Raw genomic sequence first — 23,982 nt, forward strand, 5'->3', positions numbered from 1 at the left:
GTTTTCATACATCAAAATCAACCTCAGTCAAAATTGGATCCTAAAGCCCTCAAGTGCATCTTTATTAGATACTCTCCAACATAACAAGGATATAAATGTTATCATCCTCCTACACAAAAATTCATTGTCACCTATGATGTCTCATTTGTCGAGCATCAATCATATTTCCAAAATAACCCCAAAGAGGTTGACTATAATTGCAATCCAATCAGTCTCATACCTGCTACTCTACCTAATCTTCTACCCAATACAGTTGATGGTTTCGGATCTGATATCTCTACCCTACACCATCAAGGGGGAGAGAAAGAAAGCACTATAGTTCTAACAGCAGCTCAGCCACCATTAAAAGTGTATTCACGCAAACCGCGCGATCCTCAGCATACCAAACCATCTGAACCACCGGTGGCAAGTCCAGAAAACAAAAATTCAAGTGATGTTGAAGTCCCAAATAGAGTAGAGCATGAAGAAAATAATCCAGGTAATCTTGAACTTCCAATTGCCCTAAGGAAAGGTGTGAGATCCTGCACACAGCACCCCATCTCTAATTTTTTGGGGTATTCAAAGTTGTCTCCAAAATTCAAATTGTTCACTACTAACCTAGATAATATAGCTATTCCAAGCAATATATATCATGCCTTACAGGATGACAGGTTAAATGCAGCAGTTCTGGAAGAAACGTGGGCTTTGAAAAAAAATGGAACATGGGAAGTTGTGGACTTACCAAATGGCAAACATACAGTGGGCAGCAAATGGATATTTACTGTAAAATACAAAGCTGATGGAAGTATTGACAGATTCAAGGCCAGACTTGTAACTCAGGGATTCACTCAAACTCAAGGATTGGACTATGAGGAAACGTTTGCTCCAGTGGCCAAGCTAAATACTATCCGAGTATTACTATCTTTAGCAACCAACCTCGATTGGAAATTACATCAACTGGATGTAAAAAATGCATTCTTAAATGGTGAGCTAGAAGAAGAAATATATTTGAGAATACCTCCAGGCTTTGAAGAAAATTATGCTAAAGGCAAGGTATGCAGGTTGAAAAAATCATTGTATGACCTCAAACAATCTCCTAGGGCGTGGTTCAAAAGATTCAGTGATACCTTACATCAACTGGGATACCAGCGGGGACAAGCAGATCATACTCTCTTTACAAAGGTAGAAAGTGATGGTAGAAGAACGGTGTTGATGACATTATCATCACTGGTGAAAACCACCATGAGATAGAGAAATTGAAGCAACAACTGAGAGAAGCATTTGAAGTAAAAGATTTGGGAGAATTGAGATATTTCTTGGGCCTGGAAGTGGCAAGAAGTAAGGAAGGTATAATTATAACTCAGAGAAAATACCCCTTAGATCTTTTAAAGGAAACAGGCAAACTAGGGTGTAAACCTGCCAGCACTCCTCTAGAGCCAAATTGGAAGAATAAAGAAGAAAAAGAAGAGCATCTAGTTGATAAAGGAATGTACCAACGCTTAGTAGGGAAACTTATTTATTTATCTCATACAAGGCCAAACATTGCCTATGCTATAAGTATTATCAGCCTATATATGCATCTCCCTACTAAGAGACATATGGAAGCAGCTTATCACATCCTCAGGTATCTAAAAAGAACACCAAGAAAAGGGGCTATTCTTTAAGAAAAATCAAGATAGAAGTATTTGTGGTTTTGCTGATTCTGATTGGGTAGGATCTATTGAAAATAGTATATTAACATCAGGGTATTGTACCAAGCTATGGGGGAACCTGGTAACTTGGAGAAGCAAGAAACAATAGGTAGTTGCTCGAAGTAGTGCCGAGGCTGAATATCATGCAATTGCTCAAAGTATTTGTGAGATAATATGGATAGAATGGTTAATGAAAGACCTATCTATGCCAGCATCATCTCCTAAATTTCTTTACAGTGACAGCAGATCGGCTATCAGTATTGTGAATAATCCAGTGCAACACGATCGAATGAAGCATGTTAGGATCGATAGACACTTTGTCGAGCAAGAAATGGAATAAGGAGACATAAGACTCACATATGTACCAACAAAGAATCAAGAAGCTGATATATTAACCAAAGCCATGCAAAAACAGGGATTTGAAATACTCAAAGGCAAGCTGGGAATGATTGACATCTATCCACCAGCTTGAGGGGGAGTGTTGGAAGATAAAGAAAATATGGGCTCCAGATAAGGGTTATCAACAACAATTATTTATCAATTATTTATCACAACTAATATGTAAATTAGTATTTAAATATTGTAAAATCTATTCCTAGAAAATAGGAGATAAGTAGGAGTTAGAAAGAGTTATTCTTGGAGATTATTTAGGAGATTTATTGTATATATATTTCCTTAAACTAGTAAATCAATACATGATGGAAAAGTTATTATTCCATACGAATTTTAGCAGACAGCATGAACTTTTTGATCACGCACATGCTACATGCACAGATAGCCTCTTCTTCAAGAGTTTATAGTATAAAGTTCCATGGTTATTGGAGAAACAAATCAATGTTTGTCCTAGTTCCTGTTGTGGCAAAATAAAGTTCCTTGTCCAATCTTGAAAAGCTTGATTAGAAAAATACGTTTGGAGAACTAGTCCCCCAACCCAAGCCATACGACAATGATGCACATTACATATACACTGCATGCGATATGCATAACTGTAACTCATATATCATGTCATCTGCCAAACAATGTCTACCTTTTGGAATAAGCTCCATTAGCAGATGCACCTGAAGTTTTCCCAGGTTCATTATTTTTTCCTGTAATCATATTTAAACTGCCCAAACTTCCCTTAGATCTCTTGATGGGTAGTTTTTCTTTCCCCTCTGATAACTTGCCATCTGCTTCCATGCTGCTACCAGTGTTTCCCTATAAACAAATTTGAACATCATTCTACAACTAGTACAAATGACCAAGAGATGTATTCCCCCAACAGAAATCAAGTAAATATGGGCGTTCAAGCAACTCACAGAAGCTTCAGCTATGCCATTAGGGGAAGGAATAGCGAAAGGACTAAAAGGATAAGAACCCTGTTCAAGTTTCAAAATATAGAAAACATTTAGTCATTTCCAGACGATGAGAGTTGAGGAGCAAAAATAAAATATAATCAGCAGAACTACCGGAGGAATGGATGGATGAGCATATATGCCACCATGGGGATACATAGCAACATACGGGTGTGGTGGTGTACCATAGGGCGGCATGATAGGCTGCAGATAAATATAAAAGTTAAATTACAAAACTATTGATGAAGTAAAACAGAGTTATCAGAAGGTAAAACATGCTTATGTTTTACTTTAAAAAGTTCAAAGTGAGAAGAGGTCTCTGTATATGACACATCAGGGTACCTACTTTTCCTTTTTCACTTTGGGGTCTCTACAGTTTAATTCTGTTTTTGGTTTAGAAAATTCTTGGAATATAGAGACAACATGTTTGGTGCAAAAGCCTAAATAAGGACAAATGCACATACAATTCACTAAAAAACAAAATTTTAATTGATTACAGAAACATTCCCTCCCATCTAATAGAAGGTAAACAAAAATGTTTTTCTTAGGCGCTCATCACTGTCAGAATTTTACCAATTTTGTAGCCAAATGAACACATGACATGTAACACCCCAAATAATTTTAGAATATTTGGAGGCTTAAGGAAATAAATTCGAATTTAATTTGGAGAAAATTTGGGATTTTTTGTAAGACTTGGGTGAGTGTGCGTGAAATCAAATTGAATATGAAAATGTGTAAAATTAGGGAGTGATCTAATCAACCAAGGAATGAGTTAAAAAGCACAGGTGAATATGTATACATATATATAATAATATATATAAAAGAGAAAACAAAAGAAATATGTGTGTGGGTAAATATATATGTATATGTACATAATATACATATAAAGTAAAAAAACAAAATAGGAACAAAGGGCTAGGGGGGATGTGAGGTCTTTTTCGTGGAAAGGAACCCCACACGTATTTTTCTAATCAAGATGTAATTCATAAGCATTGGTTAAAGGCCTTTACAGGAACCTTTCTCAAGAAAAAAAATCCCCAAATTATGATGTGAAAGCATGCTCTAAAGAGAGGGGTGTTTTGCGACACACATGGAGCTCGCCATTCAGCCAGAACAAAAAATTCTCAACACATAAAACATAAAGATATAATGTTCACTAACTCACAATAAACAGTCAACAAGATCATGGTTCAGGAACAGAAAGTAAATAAAAACAGTTCCCTTCAGACCACAAAAGGGTGCTTAACACTCACAAAATCTCTTGCATCTTTCTAGCCAAATAGAACACAACACACAAGGGGCTCACCACTCATTGAACTCTATAAATAAAACAGAAAGATATAGCACAAAGATGTATAGGAATGCTCCATGTACAATCAAGAAGATCATAGTTTAAGATATTACAATTAATGCACAACATCAAAAGCTTAACTAGTAACTAACCAAAAGATGAACAAAAAAGACCAACAAATAATGAATACAAAAAATGGGACATTCCCTCCCTCCAACAGATGGTAAACAAAAATGGTTCCCTTCAAACCATAAACTATGTGCCCAAACACCCTTAAATTTCTACTCTTCTCCACCAAATAAAATGGAAAATATGTAATCTCAAGAAACAAAACAGAAACAAATAGCATGAAACAAGGATGTATAAGAACACTCAATGCAATGTCAAGAATATCATAGTTCATGATATTTGAATAATGTATACTCCACAGATTCCTTGTTACAAGTGTAAAACAGATTGTGGACTGCTCGATTATACCACCGAAAATTTTTCCAATAAGGATAAAAATTCTAATATAGATTCTACATGTGACACCTAAATCTGTTAACTCCAGTTTACTTCACTGTACAAGAGTTGCAGCCCCTCAAGCAGCTATATATTATATGTAACCACGACAAAAATATATGAATAATAAAATAATAGTAAGGTACATGTTTCAGTCATTGTGTCTCAATTCTCAAGGAGCTCAGGGCCGCCTTGTGTTCATGATTAAAGATCAATGGTCTAGGGCCAAGAGAAGCAAGATAAAGATGCTGTTAGCCATCTGATGAAATCTTTTTAGCCTATTTAGTAAAGTAAGTCATTGACACATTGTTTTTTGAAGAGGTTGGGGCAATGCATAATCAACATAAAAACAAAAGAAAAGTCTACCTATATGAGTTATAAAACTATCTTAAAGAATAATAGCCAAGAACAGTGGATGCACTAATGTCATATCGAAAACACTACATAAAAGTGCTTATGACAAGGCAATGTGACAAAAGATAATATTTTTATATTTACATAAAACTACTAAATGTTTCATGTTTTACATTAGAATCATTTAGGGTGTGTCGCATGGAAATTCCATGGAAAATGTCACATCCAAGGAATTGAATTCCATTTTGCTGTTTGACACACTGCATTTTCTATGGAATTGAATTCTGTAGTACAACCCTTTAAAGCATGTTTTGGCCTATTTTCCATGGAAAATTGATTCTAAGGGGGTGGTGGTTTTTGATTTCCATAGAAGTTGGAAAATATTTTCTTTTCCAACTAAATGCAATCAAACACACCCTTACATCCTATCATATAAAAAATTGAAGTGTTCACATTCTATATGTTGGAAGGACGTATGAAAAACAAGTTTGATATCTAATTAGAAGATAGTATTTCCAAACAAATTGAAGGTTTAGTAGTTAAAAGAGTTTCTAAAATTAAAATGTTTAAAACACGATTGTTTTTAATCATTGACTTCCAAATGATTTTATGCTTTCATGGTTGTTCAATACGGATAAGTGTCTAAATCATGTACATTTTGCGCGGGGGGGGGGGGGGGGGAAGTCCCCCATTGCAAAAGATTCCTATCATTGCTAGATCGCAAGTCATGGCCCTACCTAGGATGGAAGGAGATTGATTCCATGGTCTGAACTAGCGAACTAGGTTGCAATGGAGCACCTTTTCTTGTGACTCCAACACCATCTAGTGTATAATTCCGATATATATATATATATATATAATAATAGGTAGGGCATGATCCAAACTTGTTTGACTTGTCCAAACCCGTTTGAGGTAAGTAGTGTCTCATGGCCCTTCGCAGACTGATTTTTTTTTTTTTTTTTTTGAAGCATCAACTTCCAGAGATGAAATTCTAGTCATCATTGTTCAATTTGTTTTTTATACTCGCTGTACTGCTTACAATTTCATTTACAAACTTGTAAACATATTGCACTCTTTGTGCAATAAATAGCTTTTCTGGTAATGAAGTTACAACATATTACAACTTATCGAACAAAAGAGAAACTTTCAGAATCTAGCAGACAAAAGATACAACTTTGTAAAAAATTATTCTCCGCGCAAGGTTAGTTGAAAATGGTAGCTATTTATTCTGCACATATAGGCCCAATTAAATCCTGATAAGAAACTAAAAAGTAAAGGCCAAAAACATTTATACCTGAACTCCCCACATGTAGGGGTGAGTTTGAGGGCTTGACGCCAAGAACCCATGTGGAGGCATAGGAGAGTACGCCTGTTATAAACAGATATTGACTAAATAACTACTCAGAAAATTCTTAAAAGGAAAAAGGAGTGAAATGATTAGGTTTGACTGTGGAACCTGAAAACCAGTCCAGTCTGGGTTAGCTGTGGCGGTGGGTGTTGAAGACTGTTCCTGAATATTGCCAAAGTCCAACGAGACATATGCAAAGGACTTTGAAAAACATGATACACGTGCTAGTAGAATGAAACCTGAAAGGTGAAACACAAAAGTTTACCTGCGTGGTAGGCGCCTTCAACTCCTTTGCCTCCTTTGCAGGCTTATCCACCTCACTACTACCCATTGATTCAACTGCACCAACACCTCAAGAGTTCCTTATACCATCCTACATGGTTAAGAGTTAGATGTATTAGCTCATTTTTTTCCTTTCAAGTACATCACTTGTGTTCCAATATGACAATGCATTTGAACTGACCCAACCGCCTACGCATGCTATTCAACTCATATTGTAAAATATTAAACAAAGAAAAAAACAAATCAATATTTTAAAATGCACATGTCAATCTAGGTTCTGGCCTTGCTTGCACCGATTTACTAAAATATCATCATACTAAACCTTTACCCCATATATATAGGCTGGCTACATGAATTCTAGCTCCGCAGCATCTAGTGAGAACCCGTAGAAAGACAAAACTATAAAAAAACATCACCGGCGAAACTCAATGGGAGAATTATACGATCAATAACCTAGAACAAGCTTACAAACAAACGATATGTTCAGAAAACATCAGCAAAGATTTGAACTTGACACACCGCTTACCGCCAAGATTGCCAAGAACTCGTACAGGAAAACCGAAATCAGAGTTTGTGGAGCCACTAACGGGTGCAGATTCCACGTCAATCGCGCAAAAATTTCTAGGAAGCCGAAAATGTGAAGATTCGGACAGAGAAAGCCAGGGTTTGATCGAGCTTCTGTGAGATCGTTCGTCGGTATGCCACTGTGTATGGAGGATTTGCAGAGAGCTGGATAGAAAACCCCAATTGCTCCGCTGTCCAATCCCTCTCCGTCTCTCTCGTGCTTGTCAATGAATGATTGGTGATTGCTTAGATGATTTGATTGTTAACGATTCAATGGTTGAGATTCGCATTGGCGTATAGTTGCATGTTCGTTAAGAGTATGGTGGGCCTCGGGTTATCGGGCCGAATGCGGATCCGGACCAGCTGCCCCGAACGTGAATCGTCAATATTCCGGTACCAAGTAACCTTAAAGTCTGAAACTACCTCTAAATTTCCATGATAATGTGAATTTTAGTAGTCAATACTGGTACTTTAATAAAGCATACATTTTGCAAGAGTAATGTTCATTAATCAAAATAATAACCTACTTTTCACCTTTATTTCTCCCCTTCCACGTTAAAGAATTCAAATTCTTGCTTTTTCGAGGAAATTACATTTTATTCCATTTTTAATTTTTTAACCAATTCCGACTCCATCAATATGATTCTCAAAACATTCATGTGTGATAATTTATCACATAAACATTGCATGATATATTATTATTATGATAATTTATTATATATTATTTGAGTCGGTTTAAGACATAAGTCACTAAGACCTATGTCTAAGGTTTCAAAAAAATGACACACGAAAAGAATGATGGATTAACATATTTTATTAGCATGCTACAGTTGACCTGTGATTAGCATATTTCACCTAAATGTTGTGGCTGTATAGCACATTTAGGATCATTTGGCCATAAGATGGGTGGGTCTTATATTAATCTTTGTCTCACAGGTTTAACTTGGTTGGGGGCATTCTCTGCCACAAACTAAAGATGGAAAATTATTTGGATGGGGTTATTCAGCAGATGGTAGATTAGGACAGACGGGAAAACCATTGGAGTCAAGTAGTGATATGTCAAAAGCAACAGAATTCTCAACTTCAACTCTAGAAGCTACTGAAAAGTTGGTTTTGGAAGCAATGGAGTCGAGCAATTCTCAAGTTAAACTCAAGAAGCTGCTGAAAAGTTGGTTTTGGAAGCAATTGAGAGGGAGAAAGACATGCCTTCCATTTGGGTGCCCTCTTTCATTGAAGAACTGTGTGAGACTGAAGTTGTAGATGTGGCCTGTGGATTTTACCATTCACTAGTTCTTTGTTGTAAGTTCTAATTAAAAACGCATTAAGTTACATGACACGTGTATAGTTTCATTGAAGTGGATTTTGATGTTTTATTTCAGGTGATGGCACCTTCTTGAGCGGTGGGAGCAATGTATATGGCCAGTTGGGAAGAGCGAGTCAAGGTTTAGGAATGCTGCTGGTTGACATAAGCATCCGCCATGTTTCTATTGCATCAGGCCTTGGTCATTCTCTAGCCATGTACCAGATTGCAAGCCCAGATGTATTGCCAGACCTTAGTTTTTGGGACCCTGAGACGAGATGTGAAAATGGGCTCCGAACTGTATAATACATTCAAATTTTATTTTTTTATAATAAAATATAATAAATAAATAAATATTTATACCATAAGAATAAAATTAAATTATCAATTAAAAACTACCATAAACAACGAAACAAAATGAAGGATACTATCATAAGTTAAACGAAATGAAAGAGCAACTAATCACTAAAAGTTGAAGCAGATCTGGAGTTAGAACATTTGAAAGACTGAAACTGATGACCCAATCGGCAATCAAGAGGCAGCGAGCCACCGGCCACAACCCACAAGGGCGAGCAACGAAGGGCGATGGCGAGCCAACGACCGAACAGAGCACCGAGAGGCGATGCTTGTTGGGCGAGCGCCCGAGCAGCGAGCCACCGACCATGAAGGCGAGGCAAGTAAGTGAGGACGAGTGATCGCTGATCGAGAGGCGAGAACACGAGGGTGAGAGCGAGGAGCAGCAAGAGGAGAGAGAGGCAGCGAGCTACCGACAACCAAGCAGCAACGAGAGGCGAGAGCGAGGGCAAGGCACGACGGAGCCAGAAAGGTAGGGCAAGGGCAATGAGCGAAAGAGAGGGAGGGAGAAGGGTCGCGAGAAGGGGGTGGGCCAGTGAAAAATGCATGGGGCCCTAGGTTGTGAAATTTCCATAGGCCTCTAAGTTGTGAAATTTGCATGGGCCACTTTCAATTTATGGGCCCCTAAATTGTGAAATTTTCATGGGCCCTGAGGCAGCCGCCTCACGGGCCTCATGGAAGGTCCGACCCTGCTCAAATGGTATAGGAGATACCACCACAGGCATTGTTTCTTGGGGGTGGAACCAGAGCTCTCAGCTGGGGAGGGAAGGCCCAAAAAACCTTCCCTTGTTGTTCGAGGACTTGCCCGGGGAAACCCCCATTTCTGTGTCAGGAGGCTGCACGCAGTCCAGCGCGTTAACAACGAGAAGAGACATATGGGCTTGGGGCAGTGATAAAAATGGGAGGCTTGGTTAAGGTAGTTCCACTGATGAAGCTGAACCAAAGTTAGCTGAATATTTGGAAGGTTATGAGGTTTTACAAGTTACATAGGCTTTTATCACAATCTTGTCCTACTTGCATCAGGAAATAATAGAGGGAGGAGACACTAGAAGGTGAAAGAAACGCTAGAGGAAGGAGACCGTAGATGCTGACAAAAAGAAAGAGACGACAGACGCTCAATGCTCACACAAGACAGAAAGAGAGAAAGAAAGCTATGATTCACTAGATCGCTGTGACCTAAAGTCTTACCAATCCTTAAGCTGACTCCGCGTATTATACTATTATTATTTATCATTCATGTAAAAAATTTATTAGCATAAAAAATGAAATTGAGAAATTGTTTTATTTTATTTTTAGATGGAGAAGAGAATAAAAACTAAAAAGTGGGAGTAGGATGGAAAATAATTTTGTATTATTTTTATTTAAATTAATTTTTGCTTAAACTCATAAAAGTGTATATTTTACTTAGATTTCTAGTTGTTATGCCTGTTAAAATAATAGTCCAAAAAAAAAAAAAAAGGTCACGTGGCAGTTCTAGGAGTCGTCACGTGGCAACCCATCAAGTTGCCATCTGGCTGCATGATGCAACCAGGAGGTAGCATAGTGGCCGCATGGAAGCAACCATAGTGGCTGCTTCCCTCTCTTCCCCGTGCTGCCACGCGATAGCGTGGGCCAAGAGAAAGTGAGGGGGGGAGCTTCTCCCTCCTCCCACGCTGCCACGCAACAGCATGGGCAAAGAAAAGCCACGTTGTCTCGTGGTAACGTGGCTAAGCCCCCCCAAGAGACCTCTCTCAAGAGTACTTCAAACCCCTTAGGGAGGTCCCTTGGGGGTGCCTAATCCTCTCCTCTGCGCGCGTACCCGCGTACACTTACGTGTGCGCTCGATCATGCAGCCTCGCACCAATAAAATCTTGTCACTTGACACATGGATGCCACTCTCGTCGCTATAAATAGAGGGTCTTTTCTTCTCATTCGGTATGCAATCTCTCACTCTTGTGCTTATATTTTTGCCTTCAAACATTTTACTTCTACGAGGGTCTAACTTAAGCATTGGAAAAGTCTGCACGGGGACTCTCACCTGCACCCCTAACTGATTTTCTTTCAAGCAGGTCATCCATCACTCCTAACCTAGTCGAAGGGTTCATCCATCACTGTTGCTACCCTCGGGAGACTCATCTATCGCTATTATTACCCCCCGAGAGACTCATCCATCGTTGCTACTACCCCCAGGAGACTCATCCATCGCTGTCGCTCCACCCCAGGAGACTCACCCATCTCTCCCGATAATTATTCATCGTTTGGACAATTCACACATCACTCATCACCCAAAAGAGTTATCTATTTCTCCAATGGGTTATCCATCGCTCAAATACACCACATAAGAGTCATCCATCGGCAGTTTCCCATCTACAAATTTATTGTTGTAATTGTGTAACAACAATTAGGGTCGTCTATGGGAAACCAACAAAAAGCCAAGAAATTCTCATCTACTATGGCATAAACTTGAAGCGGTCGACATACTCTCTCTCGTGGTGCACAATCACCTCAACGAGAGACCCTCCCTTGTGTGGAAGATCAACATCAAACTTCTCGTGAAGGCTAACTATAACACCCCACTTTTTCTTACTGAGCGTGTCACTGTACTAGAGCTCAAAATATACTTAAATTCCTTTTTTTTCGCTATATATATCTTAAACTTCAAGTATTGAATTCCAAACAAAAGCCCCAATATATCATTTACAATACAGAAGCAATAATCGAAACCTAATATGGTACGCAACTAATTTCACTTTAATCATGACATAGAAATCTGTACCATTTTACGTCTTCAATAATTAAATAAATGGAGACTCATTTTTCGAGATAACAACTGAATATCTTAAATGATACAATCTAATGATACTTCAAAATACATTAAATTATACATGATCATCAATAAACTTCTAAACATGGCTAAGAACATCTCCTGAATCTTGATGAAGAAGCAAATACCGAAACAACTCGCCAAACACATCGGCCACATCATCACGTGTTGTTACAACTCAATCGCCTCCTTGCCATATCTGCAAGTCCTAACTGGAACATTTGAATGTTTCAGGGGCATAACCCAATTAGAAAATGAATCTTCTAGTGAGCGTTTTAAAAACAGTTACATGAATGCATGATGTAAATACATGAACAAACATTTACCCTAGTGTAACTTCCCAAGCCCAGCTTAGCACAAAACCCTAAGCAGAATCTTGACACATTCGACAAGATAAGCCTAACGTTGTTCTCTCAATTACCCTTAGGGAATTACGGCTACACTATCGGGGCGACATTCTATCCCGTGCACAAGTATCAATATGTCAATAATATCATGCCATATGAAAATCACGTCTTTTAATGTCACAGTATATGAATAAGTATGATAAAATGGTGATAACTTTTATGAATAACATAAGCCATTATATCATATATAAGTTTTTGAGGAAAAATCACTCACCTTTGCCCAAAGATCAAGACACCTCGAAAAAATGCACATCGCCTCGATATGCGTGCATGACCTCGATTTTCGTGCCACACCTCAAAAGTTGCACAAATCACTTAACCTCGAGAATAACACTCCTATAAAGCATATTTATACTAAGAACTTCAAAAAAGGAAATTCCAGAACTTACTCGAAACTTCATTTGCACGCAAAATGAGGCTAATCTTTGCAGAAATCGAGAAACTAAAAAGCCAAACACCAAATCTTTTTGCACAAACAACCTCAAGTTATTTTTTTCTTTTTTTTCTATATTTTTTTCAAATTTTTCTGGCATCGCACATGCCCCCACGCGCTAGGGCGAGTGGGCTGCGCGTGATGACCACGTGTACAGCCCACGCCGGTCATCTTCCCGGTGCCGATAAGCCAACGATGCTGGTTCTCCCTACCTTGATAATCCTCAACCTCAGGGTATTCCCTACAATCGATTCGGTCACTTTTTTAGATTATTCAGATACTAATATTCCTCGAAATTCTATTTTTCTAATAAAATACTTATTCTCATTTAATCCGAATTTCTTGGGTATTACACTAGCCACCCCTCACTCATCAGTTTACTCATGAAAGCTAGTTCCCTCTCACCCATCAGTCCGCTCGTGAGGGCCAGCTCCCCCTCACCCATCAGTCTGCACATGAGGGTCATCCACCTCTCACTCAACAACCATCTTTTCTAAGGCATTCACATCCATTGAACATTTAGTTCCAAGCTCCACCATTTATCAACTCACATGCCCTTCTGGGGCCTTATTTTCCTCATCACATTGGCTCAAGTGTACTAGCCCACCCATGGTTCCTCTAGCTAAGTACGAAGCGCTACAACATCAGCACGTTGAAGGGATGCAAGCCCTTTGTGAAATGGCTGATATATTGCAAGGTTTGGTTCCTCGAGCCTCGATGCCTGCTACCTTGAGAAAATTTATACTAGAAACAATTCCATCCAATAGGGCACGTCAAGAGGTTCTAGGGAAATGGCTCTTATTGAGAGGCTACTCCCGACTCTCATGCTCAATCTGCCCTTCCTCAAAATAACTGACCAAGATCTCCTCTAAGAGGGGCTCATAGCCAAACCTCCCCTTGCCAAGAAAATCAAGAAAGGGTTAAGCGTCAAAAAGGCAGGTGGGCGAAGCCCTCATAGGGGGAGATACTTTGAGACAATGGCTAGCACCCCCATAGAGGGAGGACAAAACTCTTCTAAACCAGTGTCAAGACAGAATGATGAGCTTGATGACGACCCTACTACATTCAGTGCTCGAAAAATAGCCGACATGAAAAAAATGATTGAATAGGTGCTGCAACAGAATAAGTTATTACCCGTTTTCGAGGAACAATCCCATGAAAAATTACCATTTGTGACAAAAGTAATGGAAAAACCCTTGCCGAGAAAGTTTAAGATGCCTCAAATAAACCCTTATTCAGACAACGACGACCCTTATGATCACTTGCAAAATTATGAGTCTTTAATGATACTTCATGGATGGGACGATGAGATAATGTGGAGGGCATTTCCATTAACCTTAACTAGGCACGCTCGGGCCTGGTTTAACGATTTACCCGAAGCGTCCATTTTTTGATTCAGACAGTTAAAAACGAAGTTTATTAAGGCATTCATTATCAACAATCAGAGGGAAAATGATGTAACATATCTTTTTAGCATTTGACAAGGGAGTGAAGAAACCCTACGCCACTACGTAAATAGATTTCAGAATGCCACACTTGAGATTTGTAATCTACCAATTGAAATGGCAGTGTATGCCATGTTTCAAGGGGTGCGACTGATTTCTCTCCAAGAATCCCTATCTCTAGACCCTCCAAAATCCTTGGCAGATTTGTTCGTCAAGGCCAATAAATATATACACCATATAGAAGTAATAAGGACAGTGGCAATGGATGAAGACATGGAGTAGAAAAGAAAAGAGCGAGATATCGAAGAAGTCTTTAATTGGCGACAAGAGAAGACTCGAAGACTGGATGATGTCAGGCCCCAGTTCAACCATTATTCTCAGCTCACCCAACCTTGGTCTGCCATATTGGCAGCCATAGAAGGATCAGACCTAATCAGACTTCCAAAAAATGTGGATTGACCTATAAGGAAGAATCAAGATGAGTATTGTCGATACCATAGGACTTGTGGCCATTCCACTGATCAATGTTGGGAATTAAAAAATCAAATTGAGATGCTTATCCAGGAATGACACTTACAAAGATATGTACGAGAAGAAGAGGAAAATAATAGGGAGCCACGAAGAAAGGGAGAGAGGCCTAAAACACAGGAAATACATAATCCAAGACAACAAGAGAGATGAAGCGATTACAAACAAAATCCCCCTCTGGATAATGAACCAATACATCAGGCTATACATGTCATTTCGGGTGGTGAAACCTTGGCTGGTGATAACTCCTCTTCCTGAAAAGCATATGCCCGTCTGGCTTACCAAGTCAATTCAGTAAATTGAGGTTAGAGAAAATGAAGAACTCATTATGTTCACACCTGCTGACAAATGAGATGTAATCATTCCACATGATGACCCCATGGTAATCTCAACTATTATTGCAAAACACCCCATTGAAAGAATTTTAGTAGACAGTGGTAGCTTAGTTAACCTCATTTATTGGAATTGTTTCGAGCAAATGCACATTTCCCAAGATTAATTGAAAAATATCTCTTCCCATTTATATAGTTTCACCGAGAAAACTGTCCCGGTTGCTGGTTCAATTCAGTTGCCAATCACATTGGGCTCTGGTCCTCAGAACACAACACATCAGGTCTGCTTTATGGTGGTTAAAGCCTCATCAACTGCATAAAATGTAATTTTTGGTCATCCCCTACTCAACAACATGAGGGCTGTAGTCTCTTCCTGCTATTTTTTGATGAAATTTCCTACACCCCAAGGAGTGAGACAAGTTTAAGGGGATCAACGGAAAGCCCGCGCATACTATGTTGCATCTACAAAAGAGAAACAGAGTGAAAAGACTGTATTAATTGCCAAGCAAACTATGCAGGACTAAGTTATATTATTTCCTTCATTTCAATTATTTGTATTGTAATAATGTGAGTCTAAAATGGGATTGTGGACGTAGGCATATTAGCTGAACCACATCAAAATACTTATACTCACTCCTACAAATAAATTATCATCATTAGGTCTACTATTATCTACTAGATTCTATCAAGGGTCATTTTCAAATGAAAGGCCCGTTGCCCCGTGCCTAGCCTGACAAATAGGTGAAAGCTAAAAGCACGTTGCCCTGTTCATAGCTCGACAATGAGATAAAAGCTAAAAGCTTATTGCCCCGCGCATAACCCAACAACGGGGTGAAAACTAAAAACCTGTTGCCCTACTCATAGCCCGGCAATGAGGTGAAAACGAAACACCCATTGCCTCGTGCATAGCCTGGTAACGAAGAGAAAGCTAAAAGCCCGTTACCCTGCTCATAGCCCGGTAACAAGAGAGATAACAAGCCTATTGTCCCACACGTAGTCCAATAATAGGGGAAAAATGAGACATTGTCCTGCACATAGCCTGACAATAGGGTGAAAATAAAATTGTTGTCTCGCACAAAACCCGACAGAAAGGACCATAATATATGTTCCCCACGAGCAACCTATACTGCTTTGCTTAGTGACCTAAGCCCGTTACCCTACTACTAGCTCGGCAACGAGGTAAACACAAAAAGACCTGTTGTCTTACTAACAAACCGACTGTAAGACCCCGTTTCAGCATAAGGTTGTCATGTAATTTAGATGAGTTTAAAATATCGAAAAGTGGGTTTGATAGTGAAATAAGTCATTGAGTCGACTGAAAGGAGTGCTCTAGAGCTTAGATATCAAAGGAAAATAATATAGTATTAATTAGCAATTCGAGAAGTGATTTTTAGCATTAAAATAAATTGGATCAAGAACAGTTTTCGGTATAGCTTCAATTCAGGCCGAAAGATCGAATTGTCGTGAGGGATTTCTGAAATGTCAACAGAACCCTTGAGAAACCTTGATTTTGTAAGAAGAACAACCCTTGAGTGATTTCGGGTTGAATTGAGAAAGTTGGCAATCTAAACGAATATTCGCACCTAAGTGTAATTTCTTGAAATTGCCCGAGGGAGGTTTAAAGGATGATTTGTCAGGATCTTTAGGGATGAAATGAGGATTTTGGAACTTGAGGGTCTCATTGGAGAAGATAGAAAAATTAGGGGCTTGATGAAAATGGGTAAAGTGTAATAAAGGCAAAAGTGAGGGGCAAAAGTGTAATTCTATAAAAATAGGAGCTGCCATGGCCGACTAGTAGCTGAGACAGGTTGTTAATCAAGGCATCCGACCATTGGGATCTCGAGAGGTCGGGTCGGGGAAGCTCAATGACCAAAGCCATGTCGTCGGCAAGCTCGAGAGTGGCCGAAAAATCGATAGTGGTTCGGTCGGTAATGGCGTGGCCTGTAATCGGCCATTCGAGGCCTTTGTCGCTGCTTTTGGGTCATCCAAGGGATGCTTGAGGCATTAGAGGCATCGGGTAAGGCAACCATAACCGATTGGAGGGTTGATTTTGCCTATAAATATAGCTAAGACTTGGTCGAAAGTTTACAAAATTGGAGCTTAAATCGAGAGGGTTAGCGAATGAATTGGGGGATGAAACCATAAGAATTTTGTTGCCCATGATCTAAGTAAGGATTCTGGAGAATTTGAGGTATTTTGATGGCGGTTTGATGGGTGTTCAAAGCTCGCCGGAATTCGAAGGCGGGAAGTGAGGCCGAGAATTTGGTCGACCGATTGAAGGCCTTCCAGTGCTCATTTTAGGCAGCAAGAGGTGGCATTGGGATCGACTGGAAGAGAGAATTCTCGAGGTGCAACCATCTCCCATCACCGGTATGCTGTTGCTGGAGAAAAAGGCTAGAACGTGGCCTTCACATGCGGCTGTTACGCGCAGTTCACACGCCTGACGCATGCCTATGAGGTATTTTCCCTTCTTTTTTTTTTTCTAAAATGCTTAGAATATTATTATAGGATTTTTGGTGCAAAAATATTTTGAAAAAAAGTTGTGGAGATATTTATTTTAAAATATTAGTGAGGAAAAATGGGAAAAAATTGAGGAAATTATGAGAAAAAAATAGGTTCTGATACCTATTTAAATGAACACGATGATTAGGGTGCCTTGAGACTTAAGGTGAAGTGACTTGTGTAAATTTTGAGATTGAAACGCAAATCAAGGTAGTGCACGTTTTTCGAAAAATTCGAGTTGTATTTAGAGGTGAGAGTTCCTAGCCAAAAACTTGATTTCTTGTGAGTAATTCATACCCCAAACTTGGTTTATTGAAAGTGGTTCTTCTTGATTTGATTTCAAGCGAAAATGTGTTTATTGCATGTGAACTGTTTTAACCTGTGATGGTTGTTTCATGAGGGCGGTTCATCCCTAAATATTTTATACATGTGCATTGAATTTTGTACGATAAATTATGTACATGAAATGTTGAGTTTACATGATGCATAGTTGGTGTTGTGGCATTGACATGTTTATGTGTGGTCCACGTGGGATGTGTGTTGTCAATCTGTATGTGGCACTTGAGTGATGGCACTAGGGAAATGTACAAAGGAAAAATGCCCACTTGGGACGGGATTGATGTAATGCCCCATTTTTTCAAGCGTGCTAAAACTTAGGACAATTCTGGGATAATTTTTTTTTCTTAAAAACTATTGCTAAATCATATCACTCCTTATATATATCCCAAAATCTCCATACATTTATCTCGAAAGAAAATCATCATAAATATCAAATGCAGAAGTTAGAATCGAACCTAATATCATAACATGAATCATAAATCAGTTCTTACATCACGGGAACATAAATTTCTCAACATGACTTAATACATAACATAAGTTCTTAACTAACATTAACCCTAAATAGGGTTCTACATTATCAATCCTCAAAACGTTCAGAATTCGAAGTAGCAGAACATCAATACATGAGTTACATAACATACATTCAACTCATCATGCACTTTGCTAAGTGTTATTTCATGCCTCATTCATCCTCGTTTCTGCTACAATCTCCATTTGGAACGTTTGAATATTTCAGAGATAAAGCCTAAGTTAGATGATGAATCATCTAAGTAAGGGAAACAAAACATTTAATACTTATGTATATATGCAATGTACATAACATCATAACTCTCATGTTTGGGTCGACTGCACCTTAAGATTACCCGTCATTTTTCCAGTCTCCTTGCCAGACCGGGGTGTATGGGTGCATCATTGGCAAAGTAACAGAGCTAGTACCTAATCCCAAACCCATGCAATGTATGACCGTGAATCTCATTATGCTCATATGCATATTTCATAGATCAAAACATGTAAATGCAATCTACATGACATACTCATAATAAGGCATGACAACATGATAAGATCATAACACTTAGTCCAGTTGAAAAATACCACTTACCTTCTTAAGCTTATCGGGCTACCTCGATACTCACGCATTGTCTCAAAATTTGTGTCAGACTTTCAATCATACTCAATTATGAACCTTGGCGTACCCTGGGCATCATAATTATTTAAGAAAATCATATTTCTAATTTTATCTAATTTTCCTATTTTCTCCTATTATTTCCTCAAGATTATGAAATAAATACTTTTTTATAAAATTTTCTCAATTTCTCTTCTCAATAATTCCTAAAGCAATATTCCTAAGCCCCAAAATTTTCTCATAACTTTCAGAATCCATGTTCTATTTATTTCTCATTTTCTCTTTATTTTCAAGCATATATTGCCTCAAAAAATCCATAATAAATACCAATCATGCATTTCTCTTCCAATTTCATCATGAAAAATTCTAAAATATCATTATCATATTTCTGAAATTTTTGAATTTTTTTTTGAAGATAACTCACCTTCCCATGGAGCGATTCGGTATTCTTTAATACTGCGATAAAATCTCGATTTGCGTATCCAACAATGCCTTCTGCCACAAATTTTTACACAAACTACTAAACCCAGCCTATAAGATATTTCTAGGAATTTTTTGGTATTTTTCTCTCTCTATTTTTTTTCTTTCTCTTTTTCAAATCTCTCTCTTACTTTTAAATCTTTTTTTTTTACAACCTTTCTCTTTCTAATTTAAGTTCTCAAACTTTTCAAGTTTCCTCTATTTATAGAAGGTTGAGTTAAGTTTAGCATAATTGTAGTGACCCACTATCTTTAATTATTTTGTCACATTTCTTAATTATTTTTCACTAAATATCATTCATAATTTTTAATTATTTATCCATACCCTACTTTGTCTCCACATTTCTCAATTATTTCACCCATTATCTTTTATTATTTGTCCACATCTTACTTTGTCTCCCACATTTCTCAATTATTTCACCCATTATCTTTAATTATTTTGTCACATTTCCTAATTATTTTTCACTAAATCTCACACATAATTTTTAATTATTTGTCCACACCCTATTTTGTCTCCTATATTTCTCCATTAATTCACCCATTATTTTTTATTATTTGTCCACATCTTATTTTGTCTCTCACATTTCTCAATTATTTCATCAATTATCTTTAATTATTTTGTCACATTTCTTAATTATTTTCCCTAAATCTCACTCACAATATTTAATTATTTGTCCATACCTTACTTTGTCTCCCACATTTCTCCATTAATTCACCCATTATCTTTGATTATTTGTCCACATCCTATTTTGTCTCTCACATTTCTCAATTATTTCATCCATTATCTTTAATTATTTTGTCATATTTCTTAATTATTTCCTACTAAATCTCACCCATAATCTTTAATTATTTCTCTACACCCTACTTTGTCTCCCATATTTCTTAATTATTTCACCCACTATCTTTAATTATTTTGTCACCTTAATTATTTTTCACTAAATCTTCTTTTAAATAGATTATTATTTAGTTCATTAATTTTAAGCCCACTTTTTTAGCCTACTAACTCTAAGCCTATTTACTTAACCTAGCCCATTAACTCTAAGTCTATTTACTTAGTCTTTATTTTTTTTCAACTTAGCCTACTAACTCTAAACCTATTAGTTTTCTCAATTATAATCTCTAATTGATGTCAAAAAATATTTTAAATACAAAATTAATTATTATCGAAATACTAGGATATTACAGCTGAGACCGGACTTTACCCTACGGGACCCAAGTGGCGAGACTGAGAGTGGATACCACCCTAGACCAGCTCAAAGTGGCGGGGTTGCGAGTGGACACCACCCTGGGACCATTGAACGGTAGCATTGTTCCCAAGGTGGATGTGAATTCCCATGGATAGTGTTGATCATCTTGTGGTCAGGGTTGTGTTGAGATCCGGATACTTTTGAGTGTAAGCATAATGCCTAGACATGATATAGGGGTGATACCCGGGTTCATGTATTGAGGTTGTCTCTCTTAAGTAGGATTGTGTTATGCCAATGTGTCGATGTAGTTATATTACCTTTAAAGATATTGCATTTTTCCCGGTTAGGGTTAAGTGCTATGTGGGATTCCCTTGGGCTGAGGTATGTCGGAATATGTCAATTTTGTTTCATGGTTTGCATATATTCATGAAAATATTTTTGAACTCTCACTTAGATAATTCATCATCTGATTTGGACTATGTCCCTGAAATATTTAAACGTTTCAGGTGAAAGTAGTGGCGATAAAGGAAAAGGGGTTATCGAGATGTAGTCGTTGAGTTCGTTGGTAATCGTTAGCATATATTTTGTTTATGCTCGAGATGTTAGTAGTTATTGTTGAGAGATGAGACTTGATGTATTTTGTTTTGAAATGTTTTGTCAAACAATTTCTATGTTATGAATAAAGTGAATTTAGTAATGTATTTCAAGGTTTCGATTCTGCTTCTGCTGATGTGACGATATTGCTAGTCTTAACTTATTCTTAAGTTAATATGCAAAGCTAGTGGATCGGGATTATCGAGATTCTGATTTATGTTGAATGATTGTTGAAAAAAATATATATATTCCCGAAATTCTGAATTAACTCATGCTTCGAGAAAGTGGGGCATTACACCGACCACAAGGTGAAAACAACAGGTCTGTTGCTCTGCTCATACCCCGACAACAAGGGAAAACCAAAACTAATCGTGAACGTAGGGGTTACACTGAGCTGCAATAATAAAAGACTTATATTCTTTATAATTGCGGACGTATGCGTTATGCCGAACCATAAAAATTAAATATTTTTGCCATTTAAATTGTACGTAGATGTAGGCGTTACACCGAACTGTGAAAACAAAACATATTGCAAACATAGGCATTATGCCAGCAAGCATGAAAACTAGGGAGCTGCGACGTTATAACAAAAATAGGCCCATTGTCCCGCTCACAGCCTGACAATGAGGAGGTACACACATCTCATTGACTTGCAAGTAGTCTGATAATGAGAAGGCATAAGATCATTGTCTTGTGATTAGCCATACGTCAAGGCAGCATAATATCAACGGCCTCTCAAGGGACCTACGTCGCCTCGCATAGTGTTTGAATGGCGCAATAGCCGTTGTCCTGCAAGAAGAGATATCACATTCATCATTTTACAAGTAATTCGATAAACTAGGAAATAGAATGCCAATCATCATGAACACCTTTGGATTCGAAGAAAATTCTCCAATATGTTAATTCATCTTCTCGAGGTCATTGGCGCTTATAAGAAGTCAAAATAAGAAAATGCCAGAGCTACAAATAACACTGAAGACTTGTTGAAACATTGGCCAAATGAGAAGCTCAAGTCTCATTTTATAGAGGCACACAAGGAGTAGAATGCCAAAGACAGCTACGGAGGAAGTGAAGGAGGAGATTGTTACAAAATAAAGGAGGAAAAATAACCTCTTAAAAATAGGGTAGTGCTACAAGTAGAATACTCTTTCTTCTAGAAAACTCGACAAAAAGAGTAGGGAGCAATTGCTGTACATGTTAAAATAATAGTCAAAAAGGAAAAGAAAAAAAAAAAGGCCATATGGCAGTTCCAGGAGCCACCACGTGGCAGCTTATTAGGTTGCCACCTAGCTGTATGAAGCAGCCAGGAGGCGGCCCCCAAGCCACATGGAAGTGCCCACAGTGGCCGCTTCCCCTCTTTCCCCATGTTGTCACGCAACAACGTGAGCCAAAGGAAAGTGAAAGAGGGCGCTTCCCCTTTCCCACGCTGCCACATAGCAGCGTGGGCAAAGAAAAGCCATGCTGCCGCGTGGCAACATGGCTAACCCCCCCCCCGAGAGACCTCTCTCAGGGCTACTTCAAACCCCTCAGGGAGTTCTCTCGAGGGTGCCTAATGAGGGCCTCTGCGCGCATACCTGCATACACTTGCATGTGCACTCAGCGATGCACCCTCGCGTCAATAACCCTGCAAGACTTGGTCAAAACCACCTCTGAGATACTCGCCAAGAAAATCGAGTCACTTGACACATGGATGCCTCTCCCATTGCTATAAATAGGGGGTCTTTTCCTCTTATTCAGTATGTAGTATCTCATTCTCGTATTTACATTTTTGCCTTCAAGCATTTTACTTCTACGAGGGTTTGATTTAAGTATCAGAGGGTCCGCGCGAAGACTCTCACTCGCGCCCCTAATTGATTTTCTTTCCAGCAGGTCATCCATCACTCTTAACCTAGTCGAGGGGCTCATCCATCACTGTCGCTTCATCCCAGGAGACTCACCCATCTCTCTCGATAATTACTCATCATTTGGACAATCCACACATCACCCATCGCTTGAAGGAGCCATCCATTCCCCAAGTGAGTCATCCATCGCTCGAATCAGCCACATGAAAGTCATCCATTGGCAGTTCCCATCTACAAATTTATTGTTATAACCGTGTAACAACACTAGTGATTTGGATCATTTGGCTATAAGTTTCTATAAATTTAAAATAATAGAGCACTATTTCTTAAGCTCGATTTAAGCTAATTAAATATTAAATAAATATTAATTAAGATAAATTAAACTAAAAATATAAAAAATAAAACTAAAAATATAAAATGCTAATCGACAATAGGTTCTCCATGGGACCTAGGGGAGAGTAAAAGTTCAGTTTATCTGAATTAATTGAATCGAATGGAACTGAATAAATTTGTTGATTCTGTTTGATTTTTTTCCTTGTATTAGTTAGGTTTAATTAATTTTTTTTAAAAATTTGATTTTAATTCTTTAGTTAAAAGAACTGGATTAATCGAACTATTGAATTTTAAAATTATATTATTTTTATATTTATAAAATGAAGTTATTCTTATTGATTTTGCATATTTTTTATAAATTATTTTGATTTTCTTGCATTTATTCAATTTAGTTCGAATTATAAGATTTAAATTTAATTTTATTATTATTAATTAATTCGATTTTTTGAATTAATCAATTTACGTGTTTCAATTTTACTCTTTAATTTAATTTAATTAATTAATAAATTTCTATTAATTTGATAACTGTACCAACGATATAGACACCTCTAACGGGATGACAGCCATCACCGACACCTGACGATGAGAAACAAGCGTTGAGGGAAAAAAAAACATATAATTCTACTTTTAAAAAA

The 23,982-nt window shown here is 37.9% G+C and overlaps 1 protein-coding gene and 1 pseudogene across 2 annotated transcripts in view; one reads left to right on the forward strand and one right to left on the reverse strand.

Annotated features, from left to right (window-relative positions):
* The window catches only part of LOC127812674 (bZIP transcription factor 16-like), a 32,631-nt gene extending 25,027 nt beyond the window's left edge, over window positions 1–7,604 (reverse strand). The window contains exons 1-7 of one of the 2 annotated variants that reach the window (XM_052353174.1): window positions 7,310–7,604; window positions 6,767–6,874; window positions 6,610–6,663; window positions 6,448–6,522; window positions 3,119–3,208; window positions 2,969–3,028; window positions 2,698–2,867 (exon numbers count right to left, since the gene is read on the reverse strand). In XM_052353174.1, the coding sequence (XP_052209134.1) occupies window positions 2,698–2,867; window positions 2,969–3,028; window positions 3,119–3,208; window positions 6,448–6,522; window positions 6,610–6,663; window positions 6,767–6,832 (515 nt within the window). In that variant the 5' untranslated portion in view covers window positions 6,833–6,874; window positions 7,310–7,604. Of the gene's footprint in view, window positions 1–2,697; window positions 2,868–2,968; window positions 3,029–3,118; window positions 3,209–6,447; window positions 6,523–6,609; window positions 6,664–6,766; window positions 6,875–7,302 lie in introns of both variants that reach the window. The other variant, XM_052353175.1, reaches the window with a different exon arrangement.
* A 62-nt stretch (window positions 7,605–7,666) lies between these two features.
* On the forward strand, window positions 7,667–10,050 carry LOC127812790 (uncharacterized; annotated as a pseudogene).
* The last annotated feature ends 13,932 nt before the right edge of the window (window positions 10,051–23,982 follow it).

This window comes from Diospyros lotus, chromosome 11, assembly GCF_014633365.1.
Source record: "Diospyros lotus cultivar Yz01 chromosome 11, ASM1463336v1, whole genome shotgun sequence".
Taxonomy (NCBI): domain Eukaryota; kingdom Viridiplantae; phylum Streptophyta; class Magnoliopsida; order Ericales; family Ebenaceae; genus Diospyros; species Diospyros lotus.